This window comes from Cryptomeria japonica, chromosome 9 (assembly GCF_030272615.1).
Source record: "Cryptomeria japonica chromosome 9, Sugi_1.0, whole genome shotgun sequence".
In the NCBI taxonomy this organism is placed as follows: Eukaryota; Viridiplantae; Streptophyta; class Pinopsida; order Cupressales; family Cupressaceae; genus Cryptomeria; species Cryptomeria japonica.
In genome coordinates this window covers 482,096,684-482,115,222 of record NC_081413.1, presented here as the reverse complement: position 1 = coordinate 482,115,222, position 18,539 = coordinate 482,096,684, and the positions used below count along the sequence as shown (strand labels likewise).

The 18,539-nt window shown below is 38.2% G+C and overlaps 1 protein-coding gene across 7 annotated transcripts in view; it reads right to left on the bottom strand.

The window, feature by feature from the left end:
* LOC131057975 (ABC transporter B family member 25, mitochondrial) overlaps window positions 1-18,539 on the bottom strand; it is a 274,108-nt gene that overhangs the window by 200,069 nt on the left and 55,500 nt on the right. For all 7 annotated transcript variants that reach the window (XM_057992056.2, XM_057992053.2, XM_057992055.2 and 4 more), the window contains one exon: window positions 9,655-9,698. In XM_057992056.2, the coding sequence (XP_057848039.1) occupies window positions 9,655-9,698 (44 nt within the window). The remainder of the gene's footprint in view (window positions 1-9,654; window positions 9,699-18,539) is intronic.

Here is an 18,539-nt window from a genome sequence, read left to right as displayed (position 1 = left end):
CCAAAGGGTCCAGAGCGAACTTCTTCAAGAGACCTTGTACCTTGCTCAAACCTTTGAACCAACCCATTCCTAAGTAATTTTAAAGGCAAATGACTTGATTTTGATGAGGAAAATGTTGAGAGATGAAGTTCCATGAAGGAAGAATTGAGCAAAATGCCAAATTCGCTCCTGACCCTTCCAAAGGGTCCAGAGCGAATTTTCTTAGGTCATATACCTTCCAAAGGTACCCAAGCGAAATCTATTCTAGGCCTTCCTGGGGGTCAAAATGATGATATCTTCATATGAAAGAATTGGAATCCAAAGCTAAAATGATAAAAAGAAGGCAATAAGTGAATTTAACTAGTAAAGAAGCTAATTCGCTCATGTACCTCTCAAAGGGTCCAGAGCGAAAATTCCATTTTAGGGCCTGTCCTTGGAAAGGGTCCAAAGCGAAAATTCCATTTTAGGGCATGTCCTTGGAAAGGGTCTAGAGCGAAATTTCATTATAGGTCCTGTCCTTCCAAAGGGTCCAGAGCAAATTTTCATTATAGGTCCTGTCCTTCCAAAGGGTCTAGAGCGAAATTCCTTGGGAGAGAGGGTTTAGCTAATGAAATTGTATTGAAGGTCTTCTTAAAGGTGATTCTAGTGTTCAAGCAATCCTAAGAACTATGAATTTGAGAGTGCTTTCATTTTGAAAAGTGAGAGAACTTGAGACAACTCCTAATTCGCTCATGTACCTTCCAAAGGGTCCAGAGCAAAATTGATCCTAGTACCTTCTTGTTGATGGTTTGAAGTGAGAAATACCATGTTAGGATGAATATATCATATGTGCTTGACACCATCTTTTGTTTTGCAGGTCAACAAGATTCAGTTGGAGGGAGATTAGGCCAGGACAAGAAGGACTTCTTCAAGCTTCATCCACACTAAGGACGCCTTAGATGCATGCGAAGGTACCCAAGGTGTTGCTAAAATCAAAGGACTTCAAATGTTAGAACTATCCTCAATGAGATCACAAGCTATCAGAAGAAGGATCTTACAAGCACTTCAAAGAGAGATAAGCTTCCAGAGAAGAAGGAATGACTTGACCGTGACTTCCTATCACTACTATACAAGATCGAGAGGAGGCTTCATCAAACACAAGAGAGTCAAGGAAGGGTACATCATTCATCAGGTACATCAGGGAAGAAGGAGGATCAACCAAGGTCAGTACAAGGGAACGTTGAAGAAGCAGATAGTTTCAGAAGAGTTAATCAAAGTTAGCTTCTCATCATCATCACATTGAATATCAAGAGATACAACATTCCTTGACCAAACGAGTACCAGACAAGGTGGCATCCCAGTCACTATATAAAGCTTTGGCTCTTCATTTGTAAATGTAAATCAATCCTAGCCATTGATTGTAAATCAATCTGAGCCATTGAAATGTAAAGAGCTCTCTATATAAAGCTTTGGCTCTTCATTTGTAAAGGTTAATAGTTGGTTAATAGTCAATAGTTAAAGGTCAGTAGAATAGTCAATAACAAAAGAATAGTGAATAAAGTAGCAATTAGAGTAGAGTAGGAAGAGAAGGTAAGACATTGTTGCCTTAATTGTAAAAGACTCCATTTTCGTTGAAGCTATGGTAAAATATGTTGTTTCTTTGCAATGTGCATGGTTTCTTGTTGGATCTTCAAGTTTGATGGTAGATAATTAGATTGAATGGAGAAAAATTTTGAATGCACTCATGTGGAATCCGCCTAGTCCGTACCACTATCCTCTTACTGATTGTAAGTGCGCCTTGCGTGGTCAACTGGCATTGAATGAGCTCAACTTCAAATTGTTATGCGTCTATTGTTCATGCATTAACTTGAATGGTGATCAATGTCTGATGGTAATGATTTGAACATACCCAAAACGTCCCTTAGAAGATTGCACTGAGTTGCTGTCGAATTGTTCAATTTGATCGTGAGACCTAGCCCAGTAGGACTCCACCTAGTCATTCATCTATCTTCTTGTATTCTACGTCTTAGAGTTGACTTCCTGAACCCTCAATCTTTTGCTTTTTTTTTTATCTCCCAGCTAGTAGACAGGACTCAAGTTCCAGCATATCAAAGCATTCAGGCAATCGAATGTAAGTCCCCTTGTGAATCCAACAAAATAACATCACACCCATACTTGCAAAACTCGGCGAGCAATTCAAAAACTCGCGAGTAATCGCGATCCATAATGCCGCGCGAGTTAATCGCAGAAATACTCGGGGCGATTTTTTTATATACTCGCCGCGATTTTTTTGGCAAATACTCGCCGTTAATGGCCAAAACCCGCCCGAAACGCGGCACAAAATGCGAGAAAAACGCAACTTAAGTCGCAGGCAAAAAAAAAAACCGAAGTCTTTATTCCATTTCGCGGCTCGCGCGACTCCGGAAGGCAAAAAACGCCACGCGATTTGCAGTAGGGTTTGCATTTGCACGCGCGACCAGGTTTTTACTTGTTTATTCGTGATCTTTTTGTATTGTTTTATTTCGAATACACAGTCATTTTGACTGTGTAATACACAGTCATTTGAAATGACTGTGTATTACACAGTCAAAATGACTGTGTATTGTTTGCATTTGCACGCACGACCAGGTATCTTTTTGTATTGTTTTATTTCGAATGACTAAGACTGTGTAATACACAGTCATTTGAAAATGACTGTGTATTACACAGTCTTAGTCATTTCAAATGACTGTGTATTACACAGTCACAGTCATTTCAAATGACTGTGTAATACACAATCATTAGTAATTACAGTCATTTCAAATGACTGTGTATTACACAGTCATCAGTCATTTGAAATGACTGTGTAATACACAGTCATTTGAAAATGACTGTGTATTACACAGTCACAGTCATTTCAAATTTTCAAATGACTGTGTATTACACAGTCATCATTACACAATCACAGTCATTTCAATTTTCAAATGACTGTGTAATACACAGCCATTTCAAATTTTCAAATGACTGTGTATTACACAGTCACAGTCATTTCAATTTTCAAATGACTGTGTAATACACAGTCATTTCAAATTTTCAAATGACTGTGTATTACACAGTCATCATTACACAGTCACAGTCATTTCAAATGACTGTGTATTACACAGTCATCATTACACAGTCACAGTCATTTCAAATGACTGTGTAATACACATTCATTTTCAAATGACTGCGTATTACACAGTCATCAGTCATTTGAAATGACTGTGTAATACACAATCATTTCCAAATGACTGTGTATTACACAGTCATTTTCAAATGACTGTGTAATACACAGTCATTACAGTCATTTCAAATGACTGTGTATTACACAGTCATTTTCAAATGACTGTGTAATACACAGTCATTACAGTCATTTCAAAATTTCAAATGACTGATGATTGTGTAATACACAGTCATTTTCAAATGACTGATGACTGTGTAATACACGATCATTTGAAATTTTGAAATGACTGTGTAATACATAGTCATTTTCAAATGACTGATGACTGTGTAATACATTAATCATTAATGTACATTGTAATTAATGACTGTGTATTACACAGTCAATTGTGAAATACTCATAGTCATTTGAAATGACTGTCAACTGTGTAATGTCAATGTGTATTAAAGTATTTCATTTAAATTTAAATTTGAAGTTAAAAACTTAAAAAAATACACAACCAATTAAAAATTTTAATTTTAGAGAGTCATCTATTAATAGATGACTGTAAATAAAATACAGTTATACAGTCATTGTAATTTTTGGATGTTTGTGATTTTTTTTGGTAACAATGTTATTTATCTCTAAATGTTGCCTCTCTTTTGCTAGGTTCTTTTCCACATCTTTTTGAAAGAAAATGGATTCAGCTTCTACAGTTAAAGTTGGTGGCAAAAAGAGAGACCCTTGTTGGAAACATGGGAGACCAGGTCCAAAACGAGGAGATGTTTTTTGCAACCATTGCAAAAAAATTGTAAAAGGTGGCATTAATAGGTTCAAATATCACCTTGCAAAAATTCAATGCCGAGATACCACAAGCTGTACGGAATGTACTGAAGAGGCTACGAGAGATGCAATAGCAACGCTTGAAGCATATGATCAAAGGAAGGCAACAAAAAAGAGAACAGCAGAGGCAATGGCAGCCCCAAGGGCAGATTTGAGTTCCATGGGGTCACATACAGATGTGGGGACATCTGGTTCTTCCCTTGGGCCACGGATACGAGCAAAGGGAACTTTGGACAGCAACATGGAAAACTTCTTTATTCCACGTAACACTCCTGGTGCACAACCTGGATTGCTTGGCACTGCATGGAATAAAGAGGCTCACCAACAACCCAAGGTGGCATGTGCTAGATTTTTTATCTACAACGATGTTCCGTTCAATGCTATTTCTAGTCCATCTTGGGACCAATTGGTCACCGCATTGACTGTGGCAGGTAAGGGGTTCAAATCCCCAAGCCGTTATGAGGTAAGTGGACCGTTATTGCAGGATGAGGTCCAAAACACTCATGCATTAGTGGAAGAGCAAAGGACTATTTGGGAAAAGAATGGCTGCACCATTCTTTCTGATGGATGGACAGATGGTAGGAACAGGACACTCATCAACTTTCTAGTTGCTTCAGGAGGACAGTTAGTATTTTTAAAATCAATTGATGCCTCCAATGAAGTGAAGAATGCGGAGACCTTGTGCAACATGTTGGATGAAGTGGTGATGGATGTGGGAGTGCAGAATGTCATCCAAGTTGTGACTGATAATGCAGCTGCATATGTGGCAGCCGGCAAACTTCTAATGGCTAGACATCCGACATTATTTTGGAGGCCTTGTGCTGCCCATTGTCTTGACTTGCTCCTTGAGGACATAGGGAAACTAAGTTGGATAAAGAAAGTGGTTGAAGATGGAAGGAATATCACCAAATACATCTACAATCACACATGGGTCCTGAATCTTATGAGAGAGCACACTGAAGGTAAGGATCTTGTGCGGTCGGGGGTCACACGCTTTGCTACCAATTTCCTCACCTTGCAGAGCATACTTGCTACATTGCCCAACCTGAAGCGGATGTTCGTGAGTGAAAGATGGTTGGGGAGTCCTTATGCTACAAAGCCTGAAGCAGAGAAGGTTGTGATTGCCATTTTTGATACTAATTTTGCCAAGATAGTGGAGGAGATCATCAATGTAAGTTTTGAAACTTTAATTGATGATTTATTATTTAATTTTCTAATATTTCAATCTGCTGATTTTGTTAGATTTTTTATATCTAGGTGTCGGAACCGTTGGTGAGGGTGCTACGAATGGTGGATGGGGATCATAACTCCATGGGGTATCTATATGAGGCCATGGATAAGGCCAAAGAGGCGATTCAACACTTGTATGGGTCAAACAAGACCAAGTATGAACCCATATGGCGCATAATTGATCGGAGGTGGAACCATCAACTCCACCAACATATTCATGCTGCTGCCTACTTCTTGAATCCCAAGTTTTTTTACTCTCCGAGTTTCAGAGCAGATGCAGAGGTTAGAATTGGCCTTGACACATGCATTCGGAGATTAGTTGATGATGAGATCCTTCGAGACCTGATACTTTATGAGTTGCAGAGTTATAAGAAGGCCTTAGGGGAATTGTTTTCTTCACCTGATTGCAAACGTAGGAGAGCCACCTTACGACCAGGTAAAAAAAAACATATGTTTAATTTTTACCATTTATTTCTCTCTTTAAGATTATTGAAATCTTTACAAGTTATAAATCACATTTTGTATCCTTGCAGATTTGTGGTGGGAAAGATTATGGTGCCACAACGCCTAATCTTCAAAAGCTTGCCATCCGCATATTATCACAGCCTTGTAGTGCTTCTGGTTGTGAGCGCAACTGGAGTGTTTTTGAGAACATCCACACAAAAAAGCGCAATAGGTTGACTCAACAACGCTTGAATGATCTTGTCTATGTGCGGTACAACATTCGATTACATGAGACGAAGGTGCTAGGGCAAGATTCACATGAAGCACTTGACTTGGATGACATTGATCCATATGCAGCAGAATGGGTTGCTTCTCCTGATGATGTTGATAATGATTTGGATCCAGTCCTTACTAATGAGCAGCTGAGTGAGTTGGAGAGGGCAGGAGAGGAATGGGATGCGGAAGTGGCAGCACGTGAGGAGGAGCAGGAGGTTGATCATGCAGCAGAGGCACTTGTTAGTGTTGAGGATGTTGCCACTACTTCAGCACCACCCACCCAGCGGCCACAATCTGTTTTGAGCTTTAGTCATAGACGCAATTTATGATTTCGTATTTTCATTGATACCAAACTTTGAACTTGATATGTAATCAGAATTTCAGAGGTTCTTGTTTTGTGGTCTATGACTCTATAACTCTATGAGACTGTCACTATGATACGTTGATATGTATTGAACTCTTATACATATGTTGCACTTGGTTTTTGGTTTATGCTATGATACTTGCATTTGTTGCTATGTATTACCAAAAAAATTTGATTTATATATCATGGAAATCATATATGTTATACAAATTTGGTGTAAATGTGTGTTTTTGAATTATATATAAAAAAAAAATGTATTTTCAAATGTTCGATAAAGTTGCCGAGTTTTGCCGAGTTTTTTGCCGAGTTTTGGCGAGTCCCGAGTTTTTAAAATTTTTTGGCCTTGCCGAGTTATTGCAAAATCCGAGTTTTTCAAGCTTGATCACACCAACAAAGCTTATCCACACGTAGAGACCCTACATACCAGAACTTTGGAGTTATTTCAATTGATCCTTAGGCAAATCTTCAGCATACGAATAACTTTGTTCAAGAGAGGATAAGATACCTTGGTATTTTATTATGTGTTCGCATGTGCATAAAAAACACATCAACACAACCCCAAGCTTGTTCATCTCTTATAGTAAAGTAACCTTTGTCTCTAATGTAGCCACTCTAGTGCAATGGGATGCAACATCTTGGCCAACATGCTAAGTAGGAGCAAGGATATCTATGTTGGGGCACCCTTGCATCAACCAAACTACCTCTCTAGCTTGTCCCATGGAAGGGATCAAGATATTTTGGGAAGCATTTCTAATAAGATCCCTCCATATGTTAGTTGTTCCTGCATAATAAGTGTAAAGAAAGAAAGAGGTATCAATCTAGCATTAGAGCATAGTCATTTGTTAGTGGCGAGTTCAAAAAGTGAAAGAAAGAGTAGAGAAGAATAGAGCTTATTGGATCTCTTGACTCCCATGACTAATTAACCACCCTCATCTCCTACTGTATCAGCTCTACAAGTGGGACAAGCCAAAGTGCAAGCCTACTCTAGTGCTACCTCCTCATCCTCTAGGGTTATGGTCCAAACTAGGAGAGATAATTTGTCATGTGAAGTAGTCACGTGATTGGAACACCTAGAGGCTAGAACAAGTGAGACCTATGGAAGTGCTTTGCATTGTGCATCAACTGACTCTTGAATGGATAAGTAGCATCAAGGTATCCATTACCAAGCTACTAAAGAATTTTGACACGAGGGGATCCTCTAGTGCATCTTCATTGATCTTGAGAGTGTGGTTGGTGGCTGTACTCAATCCAACCATTTTGGCTCTCCAAGAAATCTTGATGATGTAAAACTCCAATATCGAGAGAATATTGATGACATTTTTTACAGCATGTGATTCTATTGATACATTTGTTTTGATGATGAAACTGTATCTAAATATGAATATTTTGAAATACATAACATTTATCTATCTAAATTTCTTTAGTGTAATGAAATCTCCTCTAACAGCTTACAAATTGTGGCCTATGTATGGCTTTTTTATGACTGTTGTATATAGCCATATCCATATCAGAGGGCCTTCAAAAATAGTTGTGTCTGTATCTGTATCTATATCAGTGTCCATGCAACTTTGGTTTTGACACCTAGACACAATGGTGGGTCATTTTTGCACAAACTACACAAACACTGAGTCGTTAATTGAAGATAAAACCCAACCCTACAAGAAAATCATAGTATGTTGACTTCACAATGTCCAATAAGGATGAAACAAACACCAAACCTAGTTAATTTGAACCTTCTAAATTCGGTGAGATAATTTGTTTCTTCCCCAAAGACCTACAATAGATGATCTAAGAGCACTCAAAATTGCAAAACTATAACCCTGGGTCAAACAAGCTAAAACAATTCTTCAAATTGAATTTAAATGACACTTAAACAACCTTGCTCTAATAAAATGTTAAATTTGATGAAAATTAGATGGAACAGTCAGCCTAGGAATAAACAACAATGATAACATAAATTCAAATGCAAACAAAAAAAGAATAACATCAGTCCAGTATTTGTATTTAAGATCCATGATTTGATGAAAAACAAAGGAAACAGAATACAACATATAGGCTCTAGGAATGTGCAAGACAGGATTACAAGGGTCCTAGAGGGATTGAATTAGCCACAGCAATCTGGTGGATTGACTCAAGATGTAGGAGCAGTGTATGAACTCACTTGATGAGAGATTAGAGGCACCTAACCATCAATCAAGGAGTGAATGAGGTAGACATGGCACAAATTCACATCAATCAAAGGGTTGACATGTGCTCTTATTTCCTAATTTACCAAATTAAACTCAATATAACGTGCAATTGTATAATTAAACCAACATTTGGTTTAGATGAAAAGGGGGAGGGGGTTTAGAAATCAATGAAACCAAAAAATGTAAAATCAGATTTGCATTGATTCAGATTATGTTGTTGACATGGAAGCAGGTGTGTTTCTACTTGATGCATTTGGGGTTCTGTTTGAAAATCCTTGTATCTCAAGGACACTAAATTCCTAAAGAGGGAAAACAAGTACAATAGATCAAGGATAAAGTCAGCTATATTTTCAAGGCACGTCAAAGCAAGCCTAGGCTTTCCATGGCAAATTCCAATAATGCCAAAAAAACTCATCCAATTAAATAAGAAATTCTGTCTGTTTCTACTAAAGAATGAGTTAGAAATCTCAAAACACAGTTGTGCTAAGAAGGGTTGAAAGATATGGATGTTTTATTCCAATTGTTCCATCAAGTGTTAAATGTTACCAGCATAATGTCAAGTAATATGATCATCTTAGTATAAAAATGTTTAAATAGAAATTTAAAATATTACAATGAAAAAGGAGAAAGAATCCAGGCTCCCATACATATAATCAATTAAAAATAAACCCAGACATACATTAAACAATTGTACAGTGACACTGAACACCTAGATCATCAATAATCAGCAACTCCCTGAGAAACAAATCTAGAAGCAATATAATAGCAGCACAGGGAATAATAGAACTAGTGATATTCACAAATAAGTCAATTATGTAACAATCTCATAGATGAAGATCCAAATGACTATGGAGAACAAATATTAAGCACAGAATTATAATGGTTCTAAAAGGCCAGATGCTTTTTTAAAAAGTAACCAAAGAATGGTCAAAAATCAGTCTACAAACAAGCCACAGACAAAAAACACATTAAATTCTCATTAATCAGAAACAACTACTTAAGTTCTTGCTTTCTGGCATTCTGTGAAGTCTTATATTCTTGTGTTTCTGTGTCATCTCATGCCTACAAATTCTCTTTGTTAAGGACCCTTCTACATTCATGTCACTACAAAATCCACACTAAAGATGCGCAATTAAAAATCAACCAACATTAAATGTTTCTTCATTTCTTACCTCAAGTGATACTTAAGATCAAGATTGTGAAGATGTGAAAACACCTACACATCAGAAAATAAAGTGACAAGTAACCATTATTAAAGAAATGATTAAGTAAAGAAATCGAAATGAAAGTTTCAATAGCAAATAAACGTTAAATACCTGAAAACAATTTGATGAACTCTATAATCAATTGATTGCATTAAAGGTTCCTTAAAAAAAATTAAAAATCCCTAATTAAGATGATGAGGGTGTGAAGACCGACATGCCATAGTCAAAATAAAAATAGACACCATAGGAATGAAAGAATTTAAGAGTATTAAATAATTCATAAGGAAAATGTAGTAGGACCATAAAGGACAATCAACACAATGGGATACATTTAATTGAAAGTTGATACCATTACAATATAAAACTGGTCTTTTTGTTTGTGAAGGGCAGGTTATCAATTATCATAGAACAAATTTGTCATTTCCTTAGAGATTTTACATGTTGAAATCTACTCCCTTATGCAAGTATTTGAGGGCAACAAAAAGAAAATAAACAATTCATGATTGTCTCGATCAAATCTATGTTACTGATGCAAAGTTCAATTTCGTACTCAATACTATTATTTATACACCAGTCTAATCTTCAAAAGACTTCAATTTAATGGTGATCTATATGGTACAATGAAAACAAGACAAAAGAGTTCTTAGTCTAATTGCTGAAACATTTCTTTTTGTGTCCATAAATTGCAATCCAGAGAAACTTAATGTTTGTAGCTGCCTCTACTTCTGCACTCTAATGATCTAATCCAAGTTCCAACATATACTAAGAGTTTGTGATTGACCTAAGTTGCAGTATGGGGGTTTGCCTTTTTATGAAGGTTCCATACAACTGGGTATGAAAATGCACAATATCTGTGTGTGCGTGCACATGTGTGTGGGTGTGGGGTGTGTGTGCATACACGTGCGCGCATGTTTGTGCGTGCGTGTGTGTGTGCACTGTGCATGCATGTTTGTGCGTGCGTGTGCCTGCGTGTGTTTGTGCTCATGCGTGTGTAATATTAAACTTATAAAGATCACCATTAATTTGTTAAAAAAGTATACAAAATTGACATCTGTGTGTGTACGTGCATGCCCATGTGTGGGTGTGGGTGTGGGTGTGTGCCTGCACATGAGTGTGTGTGTGTGTGTGTGTGTGTGTGTGTGTGTGTGTGTGTGTAATAATAAACTTATAAAAGATCGCCAGTATTTGTACAAAATATACAAAATTGAGTATAATACAGAGCTGATGACTGATAATTTATGGAATCCCTTCAAATATCATACACAGCTGATGATTGATAATATATGAAATCCCCTTATCTGTTTAGCTGTTGTCATTATCTTTGGGTGGAAAATTACAGAAATATAAAAAGGGAGAGATTATACCGATTAAACCTTTGAACTAGAACTGCACGGTGAGAGGATGATTCATCTACATCAAGATTGTTGCATGCACCATATATGTAAAGTCCTAAGTTCACCATATCCCTATGTAAGATCCTACGTTAACCAACTGCTGTCTACAAAATGAGCTTTAAAATGGCTACCATTAGCTTGTCCATGATTAACAATATCAATAATAATTAGGAACAAACTGAATGCAGTACTGAAAAAAAATTATGTCCCTCGAACTACCTGATAGTTGAAGATTTCTGAAATCATTTTATTTGTTTAGCTATTGTGTGATGATCCTACTCTCCAACAAGTCAGCCCCAAGACTAATAGATAAATTTTAATAAATAATATTATTAAATATTTTATAGAATCAATTTTAGGCCGGCTTAGTGTAAGTTTTTTTTAAATAATTAAATAATAAATTGGCTCCTTGTCCGACCTTACTTAAGGCAGTTAACATTAACCAACCCAGTTCTCTTATTTATATAGTTTGTTTCAGTTTTGGAAAAGGCATCGAAGTCATTATAGCAGTTGTGCATTAAACGAATGCTCAGGGAATCCAGATGCAACCCTGGATCTCCATTTTGTGATAGGTCGTAGCCCCTATCATTGTCAAAACTTGTTACCATTGCTTCTATTTTTCTAGGCATCGAATCATACTCTGGGTACAAGTCTTCATTTGATTACAGGAGTTTAATGTTAGGAAAGAAGCAGCATGCAGCTTCTGGGAGTTTGGTAAACATAGGGAGGGCTTCTACAGTCTGAAGAGCATGAGCAGATACTGCTTTGGAAAGGAGAGAGTTGCTCAGATCCTTGGCCCCATTGCAAAGGCGCCTATATCGAAGTTTGATCTAGTGTAAAAGAACAGTGCTAGGATACACGTCAGAGTTACATAGACATCAAGTTCAGTCCACATAATGGTCATTTCTGAGATACAAACCAGGGCAAGAAAGGCGAGTTTGAAGTCTGATCACATGTTCATCAACAGCAAGGATGCAAATATGCAGGTCTGAGTTTCATTGAATCTACAAGCTGGCTGGAGTTAACAATAGTATGAATTTCTTAGCATGTATTTCTGTTGTAAAACATGATAGAAATTGTCTAACAAATTGTAAGGCAGATCTGATCTATGGAAAAGAATTCTATTCCAAAGATAGAACTAAGTGGATAGCGCCCAAATATGTTACTATAAAACTCACAGTCTATTTGTAATCTAGATGCAATCAGAAAATTAGTGTTACTATTGCAATTTGAATTCTTTTTTAATCTGTTGGGTATCTTTCAGTGGTATCAGAGCTTGGCGTCCTACCAAACTAAGGGTATTTGATGAGTGAAAGAGAACAGTGTTACCAACTGCATGAGAAAAAGAAGGGAACCACCATGGGTGACAAGGAGGATGAAATACTGAAGCATTTGTCAGGAGAACTGAAGAATTCCAAAATAGCATGACAGAGTCCATGACTGAGATGGTCCAACTCCTGCGGGAATTAAACCAGCAGCGGAGTACTAATAGACCTACACAATATAGGGCTGAAGGTAGTAGTTCTAATGGAGAAAGGATCTCAATTGGTGGTGAGAAAGCTTCAGTTAACACTAGATCTTTCAAAGCTAATTTTTTGGAAAAGGGACAGCTAGCAGAGAAGAAGAGCAACCTGATTAGGTAAATGAAATGGATAGGCTTCATGATGAATACAATGCCATGAGCATTCCCATTCACAATGATATGACCTTCACAGAATTCTATGAGATGAAAATAAGAAGTTGACATAGGAGGAGAAGGTATGAAGAAGAAAAGATATTCAGCACCTTTTGGGGAATATCACTATCCCCAATTTTGACAGGACTGGTAGGTTCATCCACAAGGCCTTGGTTGCAGAGATTAGACACATTTTTCATTAAACCCAATGTTTGAAGAGGAAGCCATAAAATACAACTTGAAGGGATGGCCCACGAATGGTGGTACCATGGCATGATAACCCAAGGGCATGATTCCATAACTATCATGGAGAACTTCAGCCAGAGGTTTACTAAAAGATTTGAGAGGAAGGATCCCCAAATTCACTTCAGGGATTTGGCACAGCTGAAGCAAGAAGGTAAAGTGGAGGACTTGTAGCAAAATTTCAAAGACTTGCAGTAATGGTTCCTGATGTAACTGAAAGAAGAATCTTAGTCCTATTTGTAGAGGGCTTAGCCGAACCTCTCAAAGGTAAAGGAAGAGCATTTAACCCACATACACTGCAAAAAGCCATCACAAGAGCCCTTGACTTAAAGGATTCAATGGTTAAGGACAATTTTATTTCCAAGAAGGCAGCACTTCTTATTCTACCCAAGAGGTCTTTTCAGAAGAACATACCAACTCCCAAGGTGTCACCCTCCAAGCCTCATCAAACAGAGGTATCCAAGAATGAGCTACAAAGGAAGAAGCTATGCTTTACATGCAGAGAGCATTAGCAACATGGGCATAGGTGCTTGGGAAAATGGCAAATACATTACATAGAGGTAGCTTCGGATGATGACAAGAAGTCAAGAAGCTGAACGTGAAAAAGAGATAAAAGAAATGGAGCATGAATACCAAGGAGAAGAGCATTCAGAGGGTACTCTAGCAGCACTTACAGGAACACCATGATATAATGCTTTTCATGTTAAAGAAGTCTTGAAAGGACAAAAGGAAACAATTCTTATTGATAGGGGGGCTACTTATAATTACATTGATGAAGAATTAGTGAATAGGTTGGGCTTAAAGGTAGAAGAGTTTGAAGGGTTTGATGCTAAAGTTGCTAGTGGAACAATTCTTCCTTGTACCAAAAAAATTCCTCAAATTAGCTGACCATGGAGGAGTATTAAATAAAAGATGACTTCTATATTATGAGCATGGATATGGAAGTGGTTTTAGGAGTCCAAAAGCTATACTTAATTGATAAATATGAACAAAGCTACCAAACCATGGAGTTCTGATTTCAACACAATGGAAAGAAGATCGTTCTACATGGCTTGTCCAATAAGAGGCCTTTGGAAGTTTCAACCAAGAGGATGGAGCAAGCCTTTCACAAGGATCAAGTAGCATGGCAGCTACGTGTTTCATTTCAGATACATGGCCTTCAAAAGAAGGCAGATCCTATGATGTTAAAATTCGGCCTATTTTGGATAAGCATAGGAAGGTTTTCAAAGACATTCCTCCTAGGCTTCCATCTGATAGGGGTTTTCAGCATTTAATTGAACTTATGGAAGGAGCAAACCCGTCATGATTACTCCACACCGTCATCCTAAGATGTATAAGGAAGAGATTGAAAAGGCAATCAAGGAACTATTGGACATGGGGTATATAAGGCCTAGCTCTAGCTATTGGAGGCGAGTCCTGGCAAGTCCATCTGAAAGACTCGCGAGTCTTTTGCAAGGACTCGCGCGAGTCTTTTGCATGGACTCACGCGACCCAGAAAAAATGTCATGCAAGCTTTAAAATTGAGTTTAACATGTGAAAAAATTTGGTCTCTCCGTCAGGATTCATATATGGAATATAACATTTAAGTATAAGAAACATTTGGTCTTTCTTATACTTTAAGTTATATTCCATATATACTGTCAGGATGTTTGAGAGTGGTTTCGGACCTCCAGGAGTTATAATGCAAAATCTAGTTTTTGGAGGATTTTTCAATTTTCCAGACTTAGTCAGATTTCAGGATCAGGAAGACATTCCAGACTTAGCCAAATTTCAGGGCATTTGAAGATCAGGATGACATTCCAGACTTTAAGTTATATTCCATATATACTGTCAGGATGTTTGAGAGTGGTTTCGGACCTCTAGGAGTTATAATGCAAAATCTAGTTTTTGGAGGATTCTTCAATTTTCCAGACTTAGTCAAATTACAGGATCCTTCGGCCATGCCCCTTGACCCCAACTTGGGGGCGTTGCCCCCAAACCCCCGTTGAAAAATATAGGGGGAAATTGCGCCGATGGAAGTAGGGAAAATTTAACCTCCGAGTCTGATTAGGCTCCATATAAAAGCATAATTAGCATTGAAGAAATCTTGGTATTATACATTTTAGAGTTGAAAGTTTGAAACTATGAGTATGTGACGTGTAATGTTTCAATTATGGCTCTTATGTTCTCTAAATGCATTAATTTCTTTATGTTTTTTTGTAAAACTACGGTTTTTTTTTTTGCCGAGTCTTTCACGAGTCTTTCACGAGTCCGAGTCCGAGTCCAAATTTTTGGTTTGCCGAGTCCGTGGCGAGTCCGAGTTTTTCAACTATGCGTAGTGTTGGTCAAGAAGAAAGATGGGACCATGAGGATGTGTATTGATTATAGAGAACTCAATAAAAGAACAATCAAGAATCACTACCCCATACAAAGGATTGATGAGTTAATTGATGAGCTTCATGGAGCCAAGTATTTTTCAAAGATTGATTTGCGTTCAGGGTACCACTTGTTGGCGGTAATATTGTACGTACAGGAATAAACAGTAATTAATTAGGAAGTACTTTGTTAGTAATGTAACCGAGGGTTGGTAGTTACAGGTGCGACGGTTGTCCCTCGCACCCCCTCGGTACCTTTATATACCATGTAATGTAACTTGTCAATATCACGATTATGAATGGAAATGGTATCTTTTATGTTGGCTTAATATTATTATCTGGTATCTATGGCATTATTGTTTCTCGTTAAGTATTTTGTTTGTATGTCTTAAACTGTTCGCCTAGAGGGTAAACATCTAGCCCGGTTGTCGAGGATCGAACCTAGGTCACCCACGTGACAAGCGGGAATACTCACCACTATACTACAACGACTCCAACAGTTGGAGGAGTCGCACAGAGAGCAATTGGCTCAGGAGAAGGCCTCATGGGACACAGAACGCGCTACCTTGGAAGCAATGCTGGCCAAGGAGAGGTCGGCGAGGGATGCCTTGGGGGCACGGTTGGAGGAAGCCCACGAGGACAGGGCTATGTTGGAGAGTCGCTTGGGCAGTGCCTTAGAGATGGTGGGGCAGAAGGATAAAGAGGTCTTGGAGGTGGCAATGATGGTGAAAACAGCTATGGAGCGCCAGATGGTTGCAGAGCGGGACCTAAAGCTGAGGACTGAACAGGTCTATGAGTTACAGACACGCTTGGCAGTCGCACCCTGAGCATCGACACCCTCCTCACCAGGGATGCTTCCTCCACCCCATTCTCAGTCCTGAATTCTTTGTTGTTAATCATCCCATTTTGTTTTCAGTTGTCAGGAGACGACCTTGTTTTTTGGGGGGGATGATGTTGGCGGTAATATTGTATGTACGAGAATAAACAGTAATTAATTAGGAAGTACTTTGTTAGTAATGTAACTGAGGGTTGGTAGTTACGAGTGTGACGGTTGTCCCTCGCACCCCCTCAATACCTTTATATACCATGTAATGTAACTTGTCAGTATCACGATTATGAATGGAAATGATATCTTTTCTGTTGGCTTAATATTACTATTTGGTATCTATGGCATTACTGTTTCTCGTTAAGTATTCTATCGGTATGTCTTAAACTATTCGCCTAGAGGGTAAACACCACCAAATTAAGGTCGAAGATGAAGATGTGCACAAAACATCATTTAAGGTGTCATTATGGGCATTATGAGTTCTTGATCATGCCTTTTGGGCTAATCAATGCACCAACAACCTTTCAATCATGCATGAGCCAAGTATTCATTCTACAATTGAGAAAATTTGTTTTGGTTTTCTTTGATGACATTCTAATCTATAGTAAGACATAAGAGGATCATTTGAAACATTTAGATGAGATGTTGGGTATACTTGAGCAGCACTCTTTTCATGCCAAAGTCTCCAAGTGTGAGTTTGGGTTGACTAAAATTTTGTACTTGGGATTCAAAATTAATGCACAAAGTGTTGGTGTGGATGAAGAGAAGATCAAAGCAATCCAAGATTGGCCTAAACCAAGGAATTTGACATAGCTAAGAGGCTTTCTTGGTCCATGCAGCTACTATAGAAGGTTTGTGAAGGGGTTCTGAAAGATCCCGACTGAATGAAGAGAAGATCAAAGCAATCCAAGATTGGCCTAAACCAAGGAATTTGACATAGCTAAGAGGCTTTCTTGGTCCATGCAGCTACTATAGAAGGTTTGTGAAGGGGTTCTGAAAGATCCCGACTGAATCTTTGCCCAATCTGATAGGTTTGGTTTGATTGATTAATCGTTGACCAATGTGAATGCTTCAAGTTTTTGGTGTACTTTGCGGTTTTGAAGTTGTTATGGTTTTTTTGCTTGAGAGTTTGCCAATAATGAATAGAACACAAATGCAGTATGGGAAAGAATAATATTCTGAAATGAATTTTCAGATCTCTGATTTTATTAACAGCTACTTGCAAATCTAATTAAATCACAATCTTTGACATTCAAAGCCAGAGATGGCATACCAAGCAAGTAAGGCTTGTCCAGCTGAGCCTCTTTATTTGATTGAAATTGAATGAATGCAGATGGATGAATAAATAACTAGAATAAATCTGAAGAAGAGAGTGTAAGACAAATGCGAATTTGTATGGTGCCATGTGCAATTCATCCAAATTAGGGCTCCTTTCCCCCAAATGAACATTTGTTTTACTCTCACGTGTGAAAACTTCTGAAACGATGATCTGAATGCTGTTATTATACCCTGACAATGAAATCTGAACCAAATAGATGAATCAAAACCCTTGTATTTATTTCTTATGATTACGAGGCAAGCAATGATGGTACGGCTCTGCCTGGAAGGGTACGATCTGCAAATTAAGTGGCTAAACTTGCTGGTAATCCTCTGTATACTGCTCAGAACTACTGTAGCAGACCTGACATAGCTGAGAGAGGTGTATTTCTGCTGGTTACACCCCTTAATGGTCTCATATTGATCATTCAATGCTGCCGTAGTACTATAGAATGCACAAATTCAACCCAGACAATATTTCAATTCCTGATTCACTGATTCCAGTCTCAGAGCTTCTGAATTTGGCCCTCACCTGATTGGAGCAATTACAGTGTTGCAATCTGTAATGGGATGACTAGGGTTTGACGTCCTATCACCTATAGCTTGGGGGTTGGCATCCCCAATGCTGTCTCAGTCCCGTGCTGCTGCTGCAGACGTTTTTATCAGAAAATAAAAAATAATGATTTCAAGATGGATCCCAAAAATGAATTGCTTCCTTCAATTAAAGCCTTCAAACCCCATGCGATCCATTTTCAGCACCAAAACTCACGCCAGTGATGAACTCTTAACCTGGCGATAAAAAATGAGTGCTAGCGCTGAGATTCTGTTCACAATATCCGACTCCAACCATGCCGCTTGACTACTCCAGCACAAACAATGCGGACTACACCTTAATCGCTGATCAAATATTCCATCGGCTTCCATGATGGCAATGAACTGTTAGTCTTCCGCTCCAAACACAACTGCCGTAATATTATCACATGAAGACGAAAAACCTCCTTATTGCCAAAGCCAATCATGGCATGGAGAAAAAAGGAATATTT